Below are 21549 nucleotides of genomic sequence, written 5' to 3' on the forward strand. Positions count from 1 at the left end.
AATAATTTTGAATCATTTCATTCATTTCTGTCACGTACCGCGCTGCGATTCGAATCTAGTCGCATCTTCGATGCACCGATTCGCTTCGGTGTGCCCCAGTTTTTCGGCCTCATTTCGGGAAATGCTCCAGAGACAGAGTCACTCACAGTCTCTGATTCTTGTCTTTGTCATGGCATATCATTTCTTGTCACATATTACGCTCCGTTACGAATCCAGTCGCAGTTCAGGAATGCACCGATTCGCCCCGGTGCGCCCAGTTGTTTGGCCTCATTTCTGTACATGCTCCAGAGACGGATTCTTTGTCAAATCATCGGTCCATTCGTTGATTCTTGTCTGTCATGGCGTATCATTTCTGTCACTTATTACGCTCCGATTTGAATCCTGACGCATTTTCTCAGATGCACCGATTCGTTCCGGTGTGCCCAGCTGTTTGGCCTCATTTCGGTACATGCTCCAGAGACAGGATTCATTTGTCAATCATGGGCTCACCCTCTGATTTTTGTCTTTGTCGGGGGCCTTGCTCATTGGCCTTATTTCACTAATTGCCTCATTTCAGTACATGCTCCAGAGTCCGGGTCGCTGTCAGTTGCGTTGCGCCTCTGTCATGGCAGACGTTTCATTTTAAGGCAACGTTTCATTGTGTTTGTTTGTCTCATTTCATTTCATTTCATTTCAAACTCACCACCCCCCATTAAAGTCACCATTTTAGCCAGTTGTCTGTGACAGGTATGGAACTCTCAACAAGTTTTGCCTTCATATTTGCAGGTCAGTCGAGTCCAGTAGCATCCGCCATGCAGATCGGTATATCAATGTTCATACGGTCTATCTTGCCCCTATCACCCCAGGTAGTGACAGATGTAGCGACCATCACAGGCGTCACTGCAATTTTTGGCCACCATTGGTATACAGGACCATGGCCTCCAGAAATATTCCTAAACCCCGGGTTTACCCATATTTCCTCCCTCTTTAGATACACCCCGTCATGGCAGCTCTGTCCCATAGTAACAACCGCACAGCTCTGGGGCCATTGCTGGACAGGGAAAACTATGGCCTTCACCACCGACAACCAGCAGAGATTATTGCAAAGACAGGTCTAAATCCCTAGCAGTCATGTCCTTCCTGTGTAGGTCGGTACAGCTGTCATTATAAATTCAGTTTATAGTTGACTGTACATTGTTCCCGGGCAAGAGAAATCTCACAGCAGATGCGCTGTCGTGTTTAACTACACCTTCTTTGCACAGGTGCCAGGAGCCGATCCAGTATCAGCCATTATCCTTGGTCGGTCTCAGCTAAACCCCTGTTTAGCACAACATCTGCAAACTGCGACCAAGCTCATCAATGTCTCACTTTCTCGCAACACCCTCAACCAGACGGCCTGGAGAGCCTTCAAAAATTCCTGACACACCACTCCTGTGAAACTCCTAACATCAAGCAGATACTGGCCTTTCTCATACTGTCATACCCAGCTAGCCCTATCCCATAACACTATTCGGCTATACCTAGCCGGCATGCAACATTTCTTGCCCTTGCGGGACCCCGCTAACCTTCCTTATTCATGTCCCACGCTATTTGAGCCATGCTATGTGAAGTCCAGGAACTCCAACCGGTGGTCAGTAACAAATGCTTACCCAAACGGGTGACATCCTTAAGGGTATACCGACCATTCTGACTACCTCTTCATTTGGTCTCCCCCCTAGAATGGTCCTACAAGCAGCCAGGTGTTTGGCCTACTACGGGTCCCTGCGACCTGGAAAGTTCACCTGCAGCAATCCAGCAGGCCAAGAGCTACGTAGACACCACTTAGTCTGCTACAAAGATCACTTCGTACTTCACCTAGCGGTTTCTAAAGAGCAGCAAGTAGGCTCCAAGGTAGACATCCACTTTACAGAACCAATAATAGCGGGTGTACAGTTGCCACACTCAACCAACTGTTGACACTACTCCCCCAACAGTCGGACTCCAGTCCCCTTCTTCCTTTCTCGTCAAGCCCTTGAGTACTGGTCAGTTTATGAAACACATGAGGGTACTTCAACGCAACTTTCACCTAAACCCTATCCGTTACTCCCGTCACTCCTTCCGCATTGGGGCAGCCTCAGAAGCATCCCGTCACGGGGTCCCAGACCATGTCGTTGAGAGGCTAGGCAGGTGGGAGTCTGCCTGCTTCGCCCGGTACAGCCACGATCCGCAAGTAGAAATGGCTCAGGCATTTATTAAACTCACTCTATGATCAAACTCAATTAATAAAGAACTATTCCTTACCGGAATGTTTTTGCCCCCTTATTTTGGTATACCGTACGTTAGACCAAGGCACACTTTCAGGTCCATTTCAAGTGGTAAGTTTGTGTTAACCCTGTTTGTCATCCTTATCCGTAACGGCCATAGGGCTCTGAACCATAAATAAGAAGGCCAGTATGGTGGCTTGAATTTATGGGAGGAGCCCGGAGGGGTATTTAATCAGCCCGTTTGGCAGTGTTCCTTGTCGGTTCCTGTGCGTGATACCCACCCTCCCATCCCCTTTTTAGGGCATTTCTCAAGGCATCATACTCCTCACAAGAGTACTCATTTCACTTAATTTCATGTTCATTTCATTTAATCCTCATTTCTTATCTAGGGTATGCCCCCTTATTTTGGTATACCGTACGTTAGACCAAGGCACACTTTCAGGTCCATTTCAAGTGGTAAGTTTGTGTTAACCCTGTTTGTCATCCTTATCCGTACCGGCCATAGGGCTCTGAACCATAAATGGATATGATTTTGTTGGATTAGCTCAGTGCAATTGTCATGCAATCAACGCACCCACAAATTACTATAAAGCAGAATTCTAATAAGGAATGGATAATGAACAGCCTATGAAAAGATAAAAAAAGAAGCATTTTTTGCTGCACTACTGACCTTCAATCCAAAATTGCCCTATGCATGCCTTATTTTCTGTCACTAGGTGTCCTCAGTTTTCTGTTTGAATGATGGTCAGCATCATTCAACCCATTTTCCCTGACCCTGTAATTTTACCATTTTCTTGTACTGTCAGCAGTCTCCTTCTTAGCACATGAAATGAATGGCTCCTTTTACTGCTTCATTCTCTGTCTCTCTTAGCTTTGCTGGGACTGCAAAAGACGGATACCTGGTCTGATTTGGGCATACACATAGCTTTCATTTAAAAAAAATAATTTTCATTATCTACTAATGAATACTGAGCCACGATATTTTTTTTCAATTTTCTGGAGTTCAAATTTAAAAATACAACTTATTTACAATGAACTCTGCAGAATAATTGATACTATTTCCGACTATCTATGTACACATCTAAAGGATTAAAGTAGCTTTTTAGAATTTATTCCAAAACTGTGCCTCAGATTTTTTAAAATATACAAAATATATATATATATATATATATATATATATATTCTTTCGTTTATGAGCATGTGTAGTCTTGCTCTTATAATATTTTTTGCGTACGAAAACCGTAGTAAAGAAAGAAAATCGGACATTGAGTTCACATCCGACAAAAAATTTAGAGTCTGCAGATCCAGCTTTTGTCTGATGAAAAAGTGAAATCGGCTATCGAAAGCACCGTACTAAGGATCTGAAAATCGGCAGACAGCTCGCGGTACTAATTTTTTTCCATCTGATTTTCGTGTCAGCATACAAAGATATCTTGGACAATTTCATGCTCCCAACTTTGTGGGAACAGTTTGGGGATGGTACCTGCCTGGTCCAACATGATTGCACAACAGTGCACAAAGCTTCCCTGAGATGGTTTCTGACCGATTATTGCAGCAGCTGTCCGGGTGGCTGGTCTCAGACGATCTTGGAGGTGAAGATGCTGGATGTGGAGGTCCTGCGCTGGTGTGGTTACACATGGTCTGCGGTTGTGAGGCCGATTGGATGTACTGCCAAATTCTCTAAAACGCCTTTGGAGATGGCTTATAGTAGAGAAATGAACATTCAATTCAAGAGCAACAGGTCTGGTGGACATTCCTGCAGTCAGCATGCCAATTACATGCTCCCTTAAATTTGCGACATCTATGGCATCGTGCTGTGTGATAAAACTGCACATTTTAGTGTGACCTTTTATTGTGACCAACCTAAGGCACACCTGTGCAATAATCATGCTGTCTAATCAACATATTGATAAGCCACACCTGTGAGGTTGGATGGATTATCTCGGAAAAGGAGAAGTACTTAGTAAGATTTAAACAGATTTGTAAACAATATTTGAGAGAAATAGGCCTTTTGTGTACATAGAAAAAATTATAGTTCTTTAATTTCAGCTCATGATAAATAGGGGCAAACACAAAAGTGTTGCGTTTGTAATTTTGCTCAGTAAATATATATATATATATATATATATATATATATACAATATCTCACAAAAGTGAGTACACTCTACACAGCCATTAATGTCTAAACCGCTGGCAACTAAAGTGAGTACACCCCTAAGTGAAAATGTCAAAATTGGGCCCAATTAGCCATTTGTCATGTGACCCGTTAGTGTTACAAGGTCTCAGGTGTGAATGGGGACCAGGTGTGTTAAATTTGGTGTTATCACTCTCTCATACTGGTCACTGGAAGTTCAACATGGCACATCATGGCAAAGAATGGGATCTGAAAAAAAAAATTGTTGCTCTACATAATGATGGCCTAGGCCAGTGATGGCAAACCTTGGCACTCCAGATGTTTTGGAACTACATTTCCCATGATGCTCAGACACTCTGCAGTGTAGTGGAGCATCATGGGAAATGTAGTTCCAAAACATCTGGGGTGCCAAGGTTCGCCATCACTGGCCTAGGCTATAAGAAGATTGCCCAGACCCTGAAACTGGGCTGCAGTACGGTTGCCAAGATCATACATGTGTTTGTCTTATTTAACTATTTTTTACACTTTCTTTGTGAAATGGTAGGGGTACTTTTGTACCTCCTTACCATTTCCAACAGGGGGGGTGGGATCTGGGGGTCCCCTTGTTAAAGGGGGCTTCCAGATTCTGATAAGCCCCCACCTGCAGACCCCCACAACCACTAGCCAGGGTTGTGGGGATGAGGCCCTTGTCCCCATCAACATGGGGACATGGAGCTTTGGGGGGGACCACAAAGCATCCTCCCAATGTTGAGGGCATGTGGCCTGGTACAGTTCAGGAGGGGGCGCCCTCTCGTCCCCCCCTCTTTTCCTGTGGCCTGCCAGGTTGCGTGCTTGGATAAAGGGTCTGGTATGGATATTTAGGGGGAACCCCACGCAAAAAAAAAATTTATTTGACGCGGGGTTCCCCTTAATATCCATACCAGACCTGAAGGGCCTAGTAATTGAATTTGGGGGAAACCCACGCTTTTTTTTTTATCAATGAGTGTTCTCTGTATTACGGGGAGCCAGCAATTCATTATAGCCGCGAGTGATTTTAAATGACTTTTTTTCCTGCAGAAATTACACTTTGTGCAGGGACAGTTCTTAGCACAGGAAACATGCGTCCCTTCACAGGCATACTATAGACACCCCCAGGTAATTTAAAGGAATATTACACTTTTATTGTTTCACTTTAATCATTATTAAAATCACTGCTCCCGAAAAAACGGACGTTTTTAAAACTTTTTTTGCATTGATACATGTACCTTGGGGCAGGACCCAGGTCCCCACTTTTTAGGACAGTAACTTGCATATTAGCCTTTAAAATTAGCACTTTAGATTTCTCCTATAGACTTGTACAGGGTGTTCCGTGGCTTTTCGAATTTGACGCAAACACCCCAAATTGTTCACTGTTCGCCAAATAGGCGAACAGGCAATGTTCGAGTCGGGTTACCCTTAGGATAATCACCAGTGGACTAAATAACCTTCATGCTTCTTGTTTTTGTTGGAGAATCCATTGGAAAGGTTGACCTGTACTAGTTTGCGAATCCATGTCCACCCACAAAGCTTTAATGACTGTGTTATTATTTTGTAGCTGGACCCCACAGGTATTTGATTATTTATTATAATGGAATATCCATTGGTGAAGCAGGACCTTGTGCTTTGACTTTATAATGACTTCATTAGCATTTAAGATTTATTGGAGCTCATCACTAGGGTTCCTTGAGATATAAAAAAAACATCTCAACTCCTCTGTTTGGGCTCCAATAACCATTGTCAAACACCTAATCTCCTTTTCTTATATTGGAGGATTACACTTATCTGGTTAGATGTTGTTGCACCCCTTCTGCACCCCTTCTGTACCCCTTCTTCACACCAGGTTTCCCTTGGTAATTAATAGATAAATCCATTCCTGGCATAGGTTCAGCCTTTTGTTCCTACTTACACCGGCCAATATATACTCCAAGATCATGGTCAAATAGTGAGCATCTGGTGCCACTAATAAAAAAAAAGTATTTTCTAACACATCTCAGAATAATTAAATTAAGAAAAACAAAAACAAATAGTAATATTCATGTTCTACAAACACTGTTCAGAAATTATCTAATAAGCTATTTTTAATTATATGAACAAGTAGGTTAAGTAGGTTTTTTGGGGGGGGGGGGGTTAACTTTGGCCTAAAATGCCCCTGCCTGGTCGGAATGTTAACTATTTTGATTTGTATTTAATACATTGTTTCAGCAATGTTAATGTTGCATAACTATACTTCCGCCCCCATGAGCTCTGGCTTAAACTTAGCTTTGACTGTTCTGTGGTTACATTTTTACATATTAGGTACCACTAAAGAGGCCAAGTCTATTCTAGGCATGCAGTGTTTCTAAAATGTAATCAGATAAACTATTTTACCTACTGTTGGATTAATTGAAAGCAAAATATTTGAGTAGCCATATTCTGGAGAGTAAACCAATAAATAGGGAAAAAACAATGATATATAAAAAGATTACATTCCGTTTTTAACACATATAAGAAAAGGTCACATACGAGAGTTGAGGCGTTTTTTAAATTGAAAATTACTGTCTGTATTCACTATGCTCAAAATTTTGACTCATAAATGCTTACCTGCTATATACCATGCAAATTTGTAATATACAAAGCTGAGCTTTTTTTGTTAATATCTATTGGGGCTCATTCACTTCATAGGCTATTTTCTGGAAAGAGTGAACTTAGCCTTTAACTCTTAATTTTTGTATTACATACCTGTCATGCAGCTCTTGATCTCCAAGGACACATGTAAGTTTTCTTTTATACAGTATACTCAGAAAACAAATGTGATCAGATAATACTACATAGTCTACATAAGAATATATACAATGGCAGAAAATGAGTTGCTTTTGGCTAAATGTAAACCTTTGTAACTATACTCAAAATAATAGGGACTTGGGTGCAAGACTGTAGACCTCAAATTCTTTGTTTTTTAGTTCATCTTAAATTACACTAGGAGGCAATTTTGGTTTATCTCCTGCTGATTGATCTATCCACTACATTTTGAATAAACTGTTCAAACACGCAGCGCAGCCGTATAATAACAGAAAAAGGGTTTATTTTCCCAAAGGCAAACAAAATAATGCTTCCAGCAGCAAAATGGAAAGATGGCTCTTTAACACAACAGCATAATAAAGTCAGTTTGTCTTCAGCAAAAATAAAACAATAGCGTGTCCCACAGACTCAGAGCTTTTACCCGCAGGAGGGGTATAATAGTCCAAAGAACTCCTAGGTCTCTGCCAGTAAAGACACAGCTCTCAGTAGAGCTCAAGAATTTAGGAACTTTATCAATTTTTTCAGAGACCTGTCTCACTCCCATACTTCCACTATACCAGCACATGGATGATGTGATTTTCTTTCCTGCAACCACTGGTTGCAGGTTAGAAAATGACTTGATTCCCCTATCAACACAGCTAGTGTTGCTGAACCAGCCGAAATTCGAACCATCAATGGAATTTAACTGTTCCCTGGAGTTTCCTGAATTAAACGCCTTCCAACGCAGTACATTTACCCTCTACTGCCTCAAAAGGAGGTGTACCATAATCCAAGAAGGAGATATATTGCATCCCTGATATACATCCCCTCTCCCCTTCCCGCCTCAACCCAGAGATGGGGGAGGAACCATGAGTTAAAATATACTTGAGAGAGCATCATTATTTTAATCGTGTTTTCTGGGTGTATGCTCTACCATAAAGCTACACTCACCGGCCACTTTATTAGGTACACCTGTTCAATTGCTTGGTAACACAAATTGCTAATTATCCAATCATATGGCAGCAGCTCAATACATCTAGGTATCTAGATGTGGTGAAGATGACTCACTGAAGTTCAAACCAAACATGAGAATGGGGAAGAAAGGGGATTTAAGTGAATTTGAATCTGGCATGGTTGTTGGTGCCAGACAGGCTGGTCTGAGTATTTCAAAAACTGTTGATCTACTGGGATTTTCACACACAACCATCTCCAGGGTTTACAGAGAATGGTCCAACAATGAGAAAATATCCAGTGAGCTGCAGTTGTGTGGAGGAAAATGAAAATACCTTGTTGATTTCCGAGGTCAGAGGTGAATAGGCAGACTGTTTTAAGATCTAACCAAAATTGGACAATAGAAGATTGGAAAAACGTTGCCTGGTCTTATGAGTCTCGATTTCAGCTGCAACATTCAGATGGTAGGGTCAGAATTTGGCATAAACAACATAAAAGCATGGATCCATCCTACCTTGGCATGGCTGGTGGTGTAATGATGTTTTTTTTGGCACACTTTGGACCCCTTAGTACCAGTGACCATTGTTTAAATGCCACCGCCTACCTGAATATTGTTTCTGACCATGTCCAACAATACAGTGTTATGACTACAGTGTACCCATTTTCTGATGGCTACTTCCAGCAGGATAATGCACCATGTCACAAAGCTCAAATCATCTCACCACTGATTTCTTGAACATGATAGTGAGATCACTATACTCCAATGGCCTCCACAGTCACCAGATCTCAATCAAATAGAGGACCTTCGGGATGTGGTGGAACAAGAGATTAGCATCATGGAGGTGTGGCCAACAAATCAGCAGCAACTGCGTGATGCTATCATGTCAATATGAACCAAAATCTCTGAGGAATGTTTCCAACACCTTGTTGAACCTATGCCACAAATAATAAAGGCAGTTCTGAAGGCAAAATGGGGTCCACTCCAATACTAGCAAGGTGTATCTGATAAAGTGGCCAGTGAGTGTTTATTCCTAGAGAGAGAGGAACTTTAGTGTTTGATTACTTATTTTTTCTCATCAAGAGAGCATGGTCTAATACCAAGCAAAATACCCTGCCCAACAGAAAGCACTGCAGGAAGAACTCCAGAGCCTACTTTATGGCCAAACACTCTCGCTCCAAAACGGCATAGTTTCTCTCAGTCGACATCAGTTTTTTACTAATATAATAATAATATATATAATAATATAATAACTAATGTTCTGCTCTAAAAAATATTTATATCCCCCTTCCACCCTTCATGTAGCTTCATGTCTGATTCCCAGTTACCCAGTTAAAGCACCTACTTCTGGATATATATATATATATATATATATATATATATATTTATGGTCGAAGCCCTATGGCCGATACGGATATGAACCAATATACTTTACCATAGGATTAACAACATGAAATGGACCTGAAGTGTGCCCTGGTCTGATGGTCGGTATACCAAAATAAGGGGGCATACCCTAGATTAGAAATTAATATATTGTGAAGAGAAATGAATTTGAGAAATGCCCTGAAAAGGGGATGGGAGGGTGGGTGCCGCGCACCGGAAACCGACAAAGACCACAGGCGAGCGGGCTGGTTAAATACCCTCCGGGCTCCTCCCATAAATTCAGGCCACCATACTGGCCTTCCTACTTATGGTCGAAGCCCTATGGCCGATACGGATATGAACCAATATACTTTACCATAGGATTAACAACATGAAATGGACCTGAAGTGTGCCCTGGTCTGATGGTCGGTATACCAAAATAAGGGGGCAAAAACATTCAGGTAGGGGTGTAGTTTTATTCGTTTTAGCTAAATTAGATGAGCGAGTTTGGTGAATGCTTGTGCCACTTCCGCACGAGGATTGGGGATGTACTGGGCGAGGTAGGCAGGGTTCCAACTGCTTAGTCTCTCAATGACGTGATTTGGGACCCAGGCCAACATGCTGCCAAGGGTGCTCAAATACTAAAGAGTGACCACGTTATGGACCGGGGTCGAGGTGTAGGCTGCGTAGAAGGACCTAACCGAGAGCGGTCCTGACCTAGCTTCATCAACAAGATCAACCTCGGCCCAGTTGTCGGTGGTGAACGCCATGGCCTGTCCTGTCTTGACATGACCCCAGAGTCGAGAGGCTGTCATGACCGGGTATAGCTTGAAGAGGGAGGAAGTTCAGGTAAACCCGGGGTTTAGGAGTATCCCTGATGCCATGGTTCTGTAAGCCAGTGGTGGCCAAAAATTGCAGCGAAGCCTGTGGAGGCTGCGGCATCCGTCACTACCAGGGGTGACAGGGCATCGTAGATGGTATACACATCGCTATACCAATCCATGCAGTAAGGAACCTTCCGACATAGATAGGACTGCTAATGCTACGGCATCTAAATTAAGGATCTAAGCGGGGTCCTGCGTCCGTGAGAGGGAGACCAGGAGGCGTGGCATAAAGATTGACCCTGGGGGATGGTCCGTATTGTAGATTTTGACCATTCGTCAGGTGGTGTCTGTGTAGAACTTGGCTGTCAGTGCTACTAACGATAAACTGGGTAGGCCGTGAAAACCACAAAGGGCCCGGTAGATGGCCGCTTGGACGACCAGACTGGGGAATGTGCGAGGATTTTATGTGTCCCTAAAGATGGCAGATGTGATGGGCGAGTGTATGCCGTTGGCTATGGGCTGATGCCTCTAGATGCCTCGTAGTGGGGATCTTACTGTATGGGCCGTAAAGACAGATGGCTCTCCGAGTCCTGTAATGATAAGAAATGCTGAACGCTGGCTAGGTATAGCCTGACTGTGTAACAAGAAGAAGCCAGTTGCGTGTGTCAACACGATCCCGGTGCAGGACGGAAGTTGAACTCAACTGTCCTAAGGGAGAGATGACAGACAGGGAACGGTGAATGGCTTGTAAGAAAAGTCACAGAAGACAAGTGGCCAATTAAGTGCTGCTGAAGACAACGTGTAGCCAGTTTGTGGGCCACTGAGAATGTGCTAGCAAAAGAATGATTGCAAGAAGTTATGCTAAGTCGCGAGCCTTGGCACGATTGCAAAAGTTGTGTTTAAACATGTGCTTGCGACAATGGCACGGGAGTTTGTCACTGGAGATGTGTTCGTAGTGACTCTGAGAAATTCGTGTTACCGCATGTGCTTTGCGAAGACTGCAGGAGTTGTGCTTGAACGTGTGTTTGGATGCGTGCTTGCAACGATTGCAAGATGTAATGCCAAGATGCGTGCTTGCAACGATTGCAAGATGTTATGCTAGGATGCGTGCCTGCAACGACTGCAAGGAGTTCCCCAGGATGCGTGCTTGCCATAGTTGTAAGGAGTCATGCCAGGATAGGTGCTTGCAGCGATTGCAAAGAGTTATGCCAGGATGTGAGCCTGCAACGATTGTAAGGAGTTATGCCAGGATGCGTGCCTGCAACGATAGCAAGGAGTTATGGTAGGATACATGGGTAGCCAGGTTGAAAAAGACAGAAGTCCATCCAGTCCAACCACAAATCAAATAAACAAAGTATCGCACAACCCAACATACCCAATTCTACACCCACAGCTGATCCAGAGGAAGGCAAAAAACCCCAGCAGAGCATAGTCCAATTTGCTACAGCAGGGGAAAAAATTCCTTCCTGATCCCTCGAGAGGCAATCGGATTTTTCCCTGGATCAACTTTACCTATAAACATAAGTACCCCGTTATATAATGTACATTTAGGAAAGTATCCAGGCTTTCCTAAAGCAATCTATTGAGCTAGTCAGAACTGCCTGCTAGCAATGATTGCAATAAGCTTGTGCCTGGACATCTGCTTGCAATGATTGCAAGAGTTCTATGCTTGAATGAGTGTTTGCAATGATTGCAAGAGGTCCATGCTTGAATGCGTGTTTGCCATGATTGCAAGAGGTCTATGCTCGAATGCGTGCTTGCAACGATTGCAAGAAGTCTATGCTCGAATGCGTGTTTGCAACGATTGCAAGAAGTCTATGCTTGTATGCGTGCTTGCAACGATTGCAAGAAGTCTATGCTAGGATGCGTGCTTGCAATGATTGCAAGAAGTCTATACTTGGATGCATGCTTGCAACGATTGCAAGAAGTCTATGCTTGGATGCATGCTTGCAACGATTGCAAGAAGTGTATGCTTGGATGCGTGCTTGCAACGATTGCAAGAAGTCTATGTTTGGATGCGTGCTTGCAACGATTGCAAGAAGTCTATGCTTGGATGCGTGCTTGCAACGATTGCAAGAAGTCTATGCTTGGATGCGTGCTTGCAACGATTGCAAGAAGTCTATGCTTGGATGCGTACTTGCAACGATTGCACGAAGTCTATGCTTGGATGCGTGTTTGCAACGATTGCCAGACGTCCATGCTTGAACGCGCGCTTGCAACGACTACAAGAAATCTGCGCCTGGAACATGTTTGCAATGATTGCAGGGAGCGTATGCTTGGGTGCATGCTAGCAGTGATTTGCAAGAAGTTGTTTCTTGGATGTGTATGGAATGAATCCGATATGAATCGGTCGAACAAACCGAATCTTATATGAGCCGATCGCATGAAATTAATCTGACAAAATCCGTTTTAGAGTGTATGAATTTAATCTAATATATAAGAGACTGTGGAGAGTACGGGATGAACCCGGTGCGAATCAATTTGCCGCTGGGGCGACTGGAATTGAAACGGGTTGTAGCGTGTATGAAAATGAAACTGACACGAATCTTTGTATCTATATGTAACAATCCTGATAGGAACCGATCGTAAGATGTATGAAAGGAAACCAAGATGCATAGGATTGTGCGACTATCAGGGGGAGTAGTAGTGAGGTGAAGGTTTTAACGAACGAATCGAGACCCTTGGCTGAAATTCGAAGCACGAAGGATCGATCTATAGTGAGTGTCGGACTTGGAGGAATGACAGGCAACATGCGAACGATACCTATAATGCTGACATGACGGGTGCGAACCAATGTATTGTTGGTATGAGTGGATTAGACTCAAGTGACAAGAGTGCGCAGGGAATGAGTGAAATGTTTGCTGTGACATAGGCTGATTGCGATAACCGACGTTTCAGACGAAAAGTGATGAGATGAACTGTGGAGCATGTAACGAAATGCGACCGAGCCAATTCGGAACAAAACAATTGGAGCACACCGGAACAAATCGGTGCCTCACGGATGCGACTGACTCGAATCGGGGCACGGTATGACGGTCAAATTAATGAAATATGTGTTATGACAGAGGCATAAGTCGATCGTGCCGCGACTGCGACTGATGAGGAACCGGACCCTGGAGTATGCACTGAAATTAGGTTAAAGCACTGGGGCACACCGTAACGAATCGGTGCATAACGTATGCAACCGGATTCGAAACAGAGTGCGGTACGTGGCGGCGAAATTATTCTGATTGCCATGACAGAGGCACGAATCGATCATGCCGCTATTGCGACTGACCGTTAACCGTGTACGCTCTGGAGCATGTACTGAAATGTGGCTAAAATACCTGGGACGCGCCGAGACGAATTAGCGCACGATGCGACTGGATTCGTATCGGAAGCGTGATACGTGACAGTGAACCGATTTCCCATGACAGAGACATGAATCAGAGAACCGAAACCTGCAACCAACAATGAATTATGACTCTGGAGCATGTACTGAAATGAGGCCGTAACAACTGGGGCACATCGGAACGAATCGGTGCATCATAGATGCGACTAGATTCGAATCGGAGCGCGGTAGGTGACAGTGAAATGAGTGACAAAAGTTTGCCATGACAGAGGCCTGAACCGGTCGTGCCGCGATTGCGACTGACAACGAACGGGAATCTGGAGCATGTACTGAAATGAGGCCGAAAAAAAAAAAAAACCTGGGGCCGTCCGGACGAATCGATGCACGGGGATGCGACCGGATTCGAACTGAACGTACTATGTGACAATGAAATGTTTCCCATGATAGAGCTACGAATCGGAGAGGACGCAACCTGCGACCGTCAACGAACGGGCTCTAGAGCATGTACCGAAATGAGGCCAACGCAACTGGGACACGTCGATCGAACCTGCGCGTTTTGAGAAAAGCGACTGGTTTCGATTCGAACGTAATAGGTGAGGTGAAATGACTCCCATGACAGAGACCCGGGTCGTTTTAACAACGAGCGGGCTCTGGAGCATGTACCGAAATGAGGCCGAGCAAGTAGGGGCACACCAGAACGAAACGGCGCATTTAGCGGATGCGACTGGTTTCGAATCGGAGCGCCGTGCGTGACAGAAATGAGTGAAATGATGAAATGACCTACGTGAGCCAGCTATGGCAGAGGTACGAGTCGCTGTGCCGTGGGACACGACTGGCAACGATTTTGACTGTGGAACACGGTAACGAGACTATATAACAAGTACTAAAACAGTGCAGTTTTTTCCTACCAGCAATATCTACCGAAATGACGCCCGTGAAATGAAGGGCGCTGCGAACTTGGAGCGTATTGAGTGATAACAACCGGTATCATAACGAACGATTCGATATTTCAGGTTTTAACGACCCTAAAAAATAGTACAGGAAGGTCAATCGAGACCCTTACCTGCGGCAGTCGAGCTGGCGACGTTGTACAGAGCCGGCGATGTTGTACAAAACGAACGGGAAAGAAAACCACGAGAGAGACGTTTTGTCCGCATGGAAACGAAACACGAGCCGTCGGCCTAGTGACGTAGTGCCGCGCACCGGAAACCGACAAAGACCACAGGCGAGCGGGCTGGTTAAATACCCTCCGGGCTCCTCCCATAAATTCAGGCCACCATACTGGCCTTCCTACATATATACTGTATATATATATATCCACGCACTCTAATTTTAAGAGGAATGTTTCAGGAAAAAAACTTAAACTTTAAGTAATGGACTTGGAAGAAAAATAAGGATCAGTGCCCATTAATACAGCCTAATCAGTGCCCATCTGCAGCCTTACCATTTCTCATTATTGTAGTTTGATCAATGCTCATTGCAGCCTCAGCATTGCCCATCTACATCATTGTCCATCATTGTAGTCTGATCAGTGCCCATTTTCAGCCTCAGTAGTGCCCATCATTGCAGCCTGCTCAGTGCCCATCTGCCGCCTTGCTATTGCTCATCATTGCCCATCATTGCAGCCTGATCAGTGACTATATGCAGCCTCACCAGTGCCTGTTAATGTAGCCAAGTGCAGATGTAGACAGAGCCAGATCTCCTGTGTATTTGGCTCACTTGGCTCGCCATCTGGGACATATGACATGCTAGGATCTGTCCAGGAAGGCGGGACTGGGCGTGAGTGCGTGCCAAGCTGAGCCGAGATGAGCTGAGTACACAGGAGGCCCTGTGTCTGTCTAATCTGGTGGTGCTCATTCCCTCTTTCCCCTCCGAGGCAGGACTATGTCAGTGTATAACACGCTCCCACGATTTTTAGGGGGAAAAGGTGCGTGCTATACGCCGATACATGCGGTACTTTCACTGTTTCACAGTATACATTACCCCTTATAGTAGTGATTATCTGCTGTTTTTGTACTATACGTATATGTACCTTTGAACCCCATCATGACAGGTGACAGAAAAAGCATGCTGCTGTTACTAAATGTCTTAGTGACAGCAGGCACAGGAAGCTGGTATCAAGCTACCTGTCTATGACAAGGGAGCCTGTCATGCATAATATTATATTACAGTTCTGTCTGAAAATCTGCAGAACAGTTTTAGTTCTTTTTATTTATTTTTCTTTAAAAAAAAAACTTTGATCTCTGAGTCTGATGATATGAGATTCAACCTATATGTATATCTCTTCTGTTATTCTCATATTAACTAGATTATGCACCACACTTTTTTGAGGTTTTTATCCAATTAATCAAAACAACAATTGGCCAACTAATTGATTATGAAAATTGATTATGAAAATACCACCTAGCATTTCTGGCCATGGCCATCTTAAATAAGGGCAGATAATTCATGTAGAATTTATTTACTGGAATCCTTTTGCTCTTGGCTCAAGCATGCAAGCAGGAGGGTGTGTTTAGCTGAGAAAATCCATCCTCCTCTCCCGAAGACTCCTGGGATGTATGACATAATTTGTCTAGGCCTGCAAACCAGAAAGTAACTGAAGAAATAAAAGAAGTGAAGTAAAGAAAAGTTTAAACAAGTGGATATCATACATGTTCCTATCTATTTACTAATGCTAGCAGCATAAGGCTTACAAATAGTGTTGATTGAGAGAGTGAAGTTTTGCTTCAAGTTTCGGGGAAGCATCCTCTGCATGAGAACTAAACTGAATCATCATTGACTTTCTGCCCTTTGTTAGGTTGGTGAATGGTACAGCTAAGGAGGTGAACTTGGGTATAATATTTCCGTTGTACCCATCTATACCCATAAATGCTGGGATCTTCTTTTTTCATTATGAAAAAATATCCCAGGAACCTTGCTGTCTCCATTCCAGTAGCAAATTTCTCAGGATTAACAGGAAAACCCCTTCTCCTCAAAGAATCAATCTGTATAGAATATACAATGTCATTCTGGTAGATTGAGGTACATTTTTGAGAAAAGTGTAGCGATTTATCCATTGCTCATTGAAAAGTGTAAGTGCTGTATGTAACCCAAATGACATTCCCTTTTGCTGGAACTGGCTGAACGGTTATACAATCTTCTCTGCAGAGCCTGAGCACCCTGAATACAGTTTATTCCTTCACTAAAGGCATTGATGATTCTCTCTAGTATCTGATAGATATGTTTTATGATTGTTTTGTTGGGGGTGGTCATGCTTTCCCATATCTATTTTATTCATTCAAACAATTTATTCCAGCAATCCACAAGGTTTCCACAGAATTTGAGCCATCATTACTGACCCAGTGGTTGAGACTGTCAGACAGGGACTTCTGATTCTGGTTCACCATGACCCGCTCCACCATTTGTGGGCTAGACAGAGAGTTCAACTGCAGCCACCTCTTAACAAGCTGTACCTAGTCATCATATTTGTCCTCAGGGGCTGATTTTGTTATCAGCTCCAGCTATACACTCTTTGTGCCTGGATAGCTGTAGTCACCTCAAGGATGGCCATGACCTTTGCTTTCAGTCAATTATAATTTTTGACCTCACCAGGCAGCAGGTCTAAGTAGGCCTTTTGTGGATCTGCAGTGAGAAAAGGGGCAATGAGTCAAGCCTACTGCTCTTTTCTTGTCCTTCTCTCTTTCCGCTGTCCTCCTAAATGTGGTGAAGAATACTTCTACATCATAGGTTGGGGTTAGCTTTTGCAGATGGTTGTCATTCAAAGTTGTCTGGTTACTAGAGCAATGGCTGCCTGCTCATGTCCTCAGAGCTGCTGCAGTGCCCCTGGCAGGGTAGTCATTTGAGCATGCATGAATACTTGCTGAAAAACAACCTGGGCAGCCAACATGCTGGAACTCTTTTGTTGGTCCTCATACCTTTCTGTCTGTATTTAACCTGTATTTGTAGCTGGCTGGTCTACAGCAGATGCTCTGTCCCTTTTAATGTCAGTTCAACTTAAACAGCTTTCACAGCTGCAGTGCTGTTGCCCACGTCTGATCACTAGATGTAAAGTTTGCAAGGTCAGGGATCACCAGAATAGATGTATAATCATAGAAAAGGCTTTATTTTACAAAAGGCAAACACAATACTACTTTCAGTCCAGCAGCAAAACTGAAAAGTGGATTTTGTTCAAAACAGCATAAAGAAAATAAAGTCAACCTGTTGTCAGCATAAATAAAACAAGATAGTGCTCACTGACTCAGAGCTGGCACCTACAGAACAGGTATGACAGTCCAAAGAACTCTTGGGTCTCCCCCAATGGAGACACAGCTGTCAGTAGTGCTCAACATTTCAGTAGCTTGAAAAATTTCTCGACACCTGTCTCACTCTCAAACTTCTACTAATCCACTTATGTTGCCAAGTCTTCTGTGAATATAAACCCCTCCTGCAGGTACAATAGTGGGAACTATATTAACCAGTCAAGACCCATCCTTGAAATGCTGTAAAGGACATCAATTCATATTGTATATGTTTATTTATAGCAATTGAACATTTCTAATTCAGTATTATGCCTCCTCCAGGTCTGGGATGACACCTTGGCAAAGTCCGCTGAAGCCTGGGCAGCCGCTTGCATTTGGGATCATGGACCTCCTTACTTGATGAGATTTCTTGGTCAGAATCTCTCAGTTAGGACAGGAAGGTAAATATATATTTTTTAATTTACTTTAGAGAGGAGGAGGAGGATGCAAATGCATAATATCACCGTGAAAGTTCCACCCCCTCCTTTGGTCTTCTGTTAGCTAAACGTACATAAAATAAATGTATTTTTTTTTTATCTGTAAGCTCTGCAATGGGTGTTTGGAAGCCATCTATGATCTAGGTCTGATTCATTTTAATAAAAGTCAGCTTCTCTATCAGTAACCCCACTGCTGCACTGAAGGCTGTTTCTGATTTGACAGGTGCAGCAGGGCGGGCTAATGCCTCAAGTGTATATTGGGTCACCTTCAACCAGTGGTACATCTTTGACACCCAGTAGTTGGAATGAATGCTTTTAAGTATTGTAGTTACACCCTTGCTGTCCCTGTCTGTGTTTGCTTGACCAGAGCAAGGGCATTCCTACAAGGAAAAAAAATAAAAGTATTAAAAAATTTTTTACATTTGTAAATAATCTTTACTAAAAGAAACCTAAAAAGATATGGTGGGTGTAAAGATATTAAAATGAAACTGACCAGTGATGGAGCTAGAGGAAGATGGCTGCTTTGGCAGCTGGTATGGCAGCATTTGAAGTGCCAACCCTGCATATTATGCTGGGCGCATGGGGGAATAGGGACATTTTTTTTGTACTCCAGCAAATCCTGGCATAGGAAGGTGGTTATTAGACAAGGTGGAAAAGGACAGGCAGATTTTTATTGTAGTGTTGTATGCTTAGTTTTGGCTCCTGCCTGCCATTCACCTCCTGTGGCTGTTTTCAGTTCTTTATTATGTATGATTCAGGGGCAAGTAGAAGGAGGAGGAGGAGGTGGAAGAAGAAGAAGCAAAGAAGGAAGATGAGGCGAAGGGAAAAGAGGAGAGATGGATGAAGGATAAAGGGGAGGAGTAGGTGAAGGAGGGAATCAGCATCTGGGGCATGGGCAATGTTGAGCTTTAGTGCATAGGGATGTCACAAAATAAAGTGAAAGTCACTGCATTTCTACTAGGAAAAATCTGGCCAGGTGTGACTTTAACCACTTTCAGACCGGACCATTTTGCTGGTCAAAGACCAGACCACTTTTTGCGATTCGGCACTGGGTCGCTTTAACTGACAATTACGTGGTCGTGCGACGTGGCTCCCAAACAAAATTGACGTCCTTTTTTTCCCACAAATAGAGCTTTCTTTTGGTGGTATTTGATCACCCCTGCGGTTTTTATTTTTTGCGCTATAAACAAAAATAGAGCGACAATTTTGAAAAAAACGCATTATTTTTTACTTTTTGTTATAATAAATATCCCCCAAAAATATATAAAAAAACATTTTTTTCCCTCAGTTTAGGCCAATACGTATTCTTCTACATATTTTTGGTAAAAAAAATCACAATAAGCGATTATTGATTGGTTTGCGCAAAAGTTAAAGCGTTTACAAAATAGGGATAGTTTTATAGCATTTTTATTAATAATTTTTTATTATTTTTTTTTTTTTACTAGTAATGGCGGCGATCAGCGATTTTTATTGTGACTGAAACATTGTGGGGGACCCATCGGACATTTTTGACACATTTTTGGGACCATTGTCATTTATACAGTAATCACTGCTATATAAATGCAGTGATTCCTGTGTAAATGACACTGGCAGTGAAGGGGTTAACCAGTGGGTGGCAGTGTAGGGGTTAAGTGTTCCTAGGGATGTGTTACTAACTGTGGGGGGGTTGGGCTTTCATTTAGTGAACACTGATCTCTGCTCCAATCACATGGAGCAGAGATCAGCGTCACTAGTTGCTAGGCAGAATGGAGAAATGTTGTTTACAACGGCACTTCTCCATTCGGCCGCTCCGTGAGACGATCGCGGGGATGCCCACGGTGATCGAGTCCGCGGGTCCCGCGACCGGACTCACGGGGGTCCCGACCAGCGCGGGAGCGCGTCGCCGGCGGCGCGCTCCCGATGGCAGGGCGGCAAATTTAAAGGGACGTACATGTACGCCCATTTGCCTGCCCGTGCCATTCTGTCGACGTACATCGTCGTGCGCTGGTCTGCAAGTGGTTAAAGTGGCAATAAACACATCTGGCCTGATCAAGATGCTGATGTCAGCTGCCACCTGGACCTGTACTATCCAACAATTTGTGGCTATTGGCTCTCAAGTAATACACTCTAATTTATTTTTCAAGTTAAAACCCAACATGTCTCTTTATGTTTTCTGCCTATTCGAGGGCTTGCGTCCTGACACTAGACAAATCCTACCAAGCACCTACCCGAAGTCTAAATTTGAATATTTTAGGAATAATTGGGGATAAGGGGATGGGAGGGGGTTTGGAGAATGTAATATTGTTTTTTTTTGTGCACTCTGTTTTGACATTTTATTCAAAATTAAAGACAATGCAGTGTGGTAGGTCAAAAAAAGAAGCTCACAGACTATACTACTGAACTGTTTTGCCACTTACATGAAGTTAAAAATATTATATTTATAATTTTTTACTATTAAACTTTTCCAATAGCTTTTAAATTTATTGTGGCTGCTACCTCTACCAGTCAATTCAGGGCTATTGTCACTTGATAAAATAATTCAGATGTCACAGTCAGAACTACCTTAAACATCCCTTTTCCCCCAAGTTGATATTAATATCTTTTGCATAAAGTCAGCTGGTCTAATTACAGTGCTATGGGCAGCAGAACCCTCCTCCTGTTTTGGACAGACATCAGCTCTTTAAGGCACTGACAGTTGCCCTGCTCTCTCTGTAACTGGGATCACCACTGCCAAATGATGTTTACACTAGTTCATGGCAGATTCCCAAACTGGCGGATCCAGTTTAAGTATGGGTGGGAGGGACTTGCCTATGTGGTTGAAATCCTCTTTAGATACATAATTATCTCTCTCATTTTAGCAATGAAGTTGATTAAAGGAAAATATACTGTGCACTGCAAGTGCACTTGGAAGTGCAGTTGCTTTAGTTCAGAGAGGTAGCTCTGAAATGAGGGGAAGCTCTGCTGATTTCTATAATTTTTTTATTTTCCTTGTGTGTCCCCCTCAGATATAGAGCAAGTGCACTTGTGGGTGCACTTGCAGTGCACATACCATTTTGCCTAAATCAACCCCAATGTATTTTTTGGAGAATCCCATATTTTAGACATACTCACAAAGTGCACATCAATTTGCACAAATCCAGCAATATATTGCACTTTCACTTTAAGCACTGCTGATACAGACTCTTCAGTTCTCAAACTGAGGTTACTGTGCCCCTACTGTAATCTTTACATGCCTACAAATTCTACAAGATGTACCATA

General features: G+C 43.3%; 1 protein-coding gene across 1 annotated transcript in view; it reads left to right on the forward strand.

The window, feature by feature from the left end:
* The window catches only part of PI15 (peptidase inhibitor 15), a 47302-nt gene that overhangs the window by 20237 nt on the left and 5516 nt on the right, over positions 1 to 21549 (forward strand). Inside the window, exon 3 of the mRNA XM_077493957.1 lies at positions 18157 to 18275. Coding sequence (XP_077350083.1) covers positions 18157 to 18275 — 119 coding nt within the window. The remainder of the gene's footprint in view (positions 1 to 18156; positions 18276 to 21549) is intronic.

Source organism: Lithobates pipiens, unplaced genomic scaffold (genome assembly GCF_037356315.1).
Source record: "Lithobates pipiens isolate NorthernLeopardFrog02 unplaced genomic scaffold, aLitPip1_a1.2 Scaffold_19, whole genome shotgun sequence".
In the NCBI taxonomy this organism is placed as follows: Eukaryota; Metazoa; Chordata; class Amphibia; order Anura; family Ranidae; genus Lithobates; species Lithobates pipiens.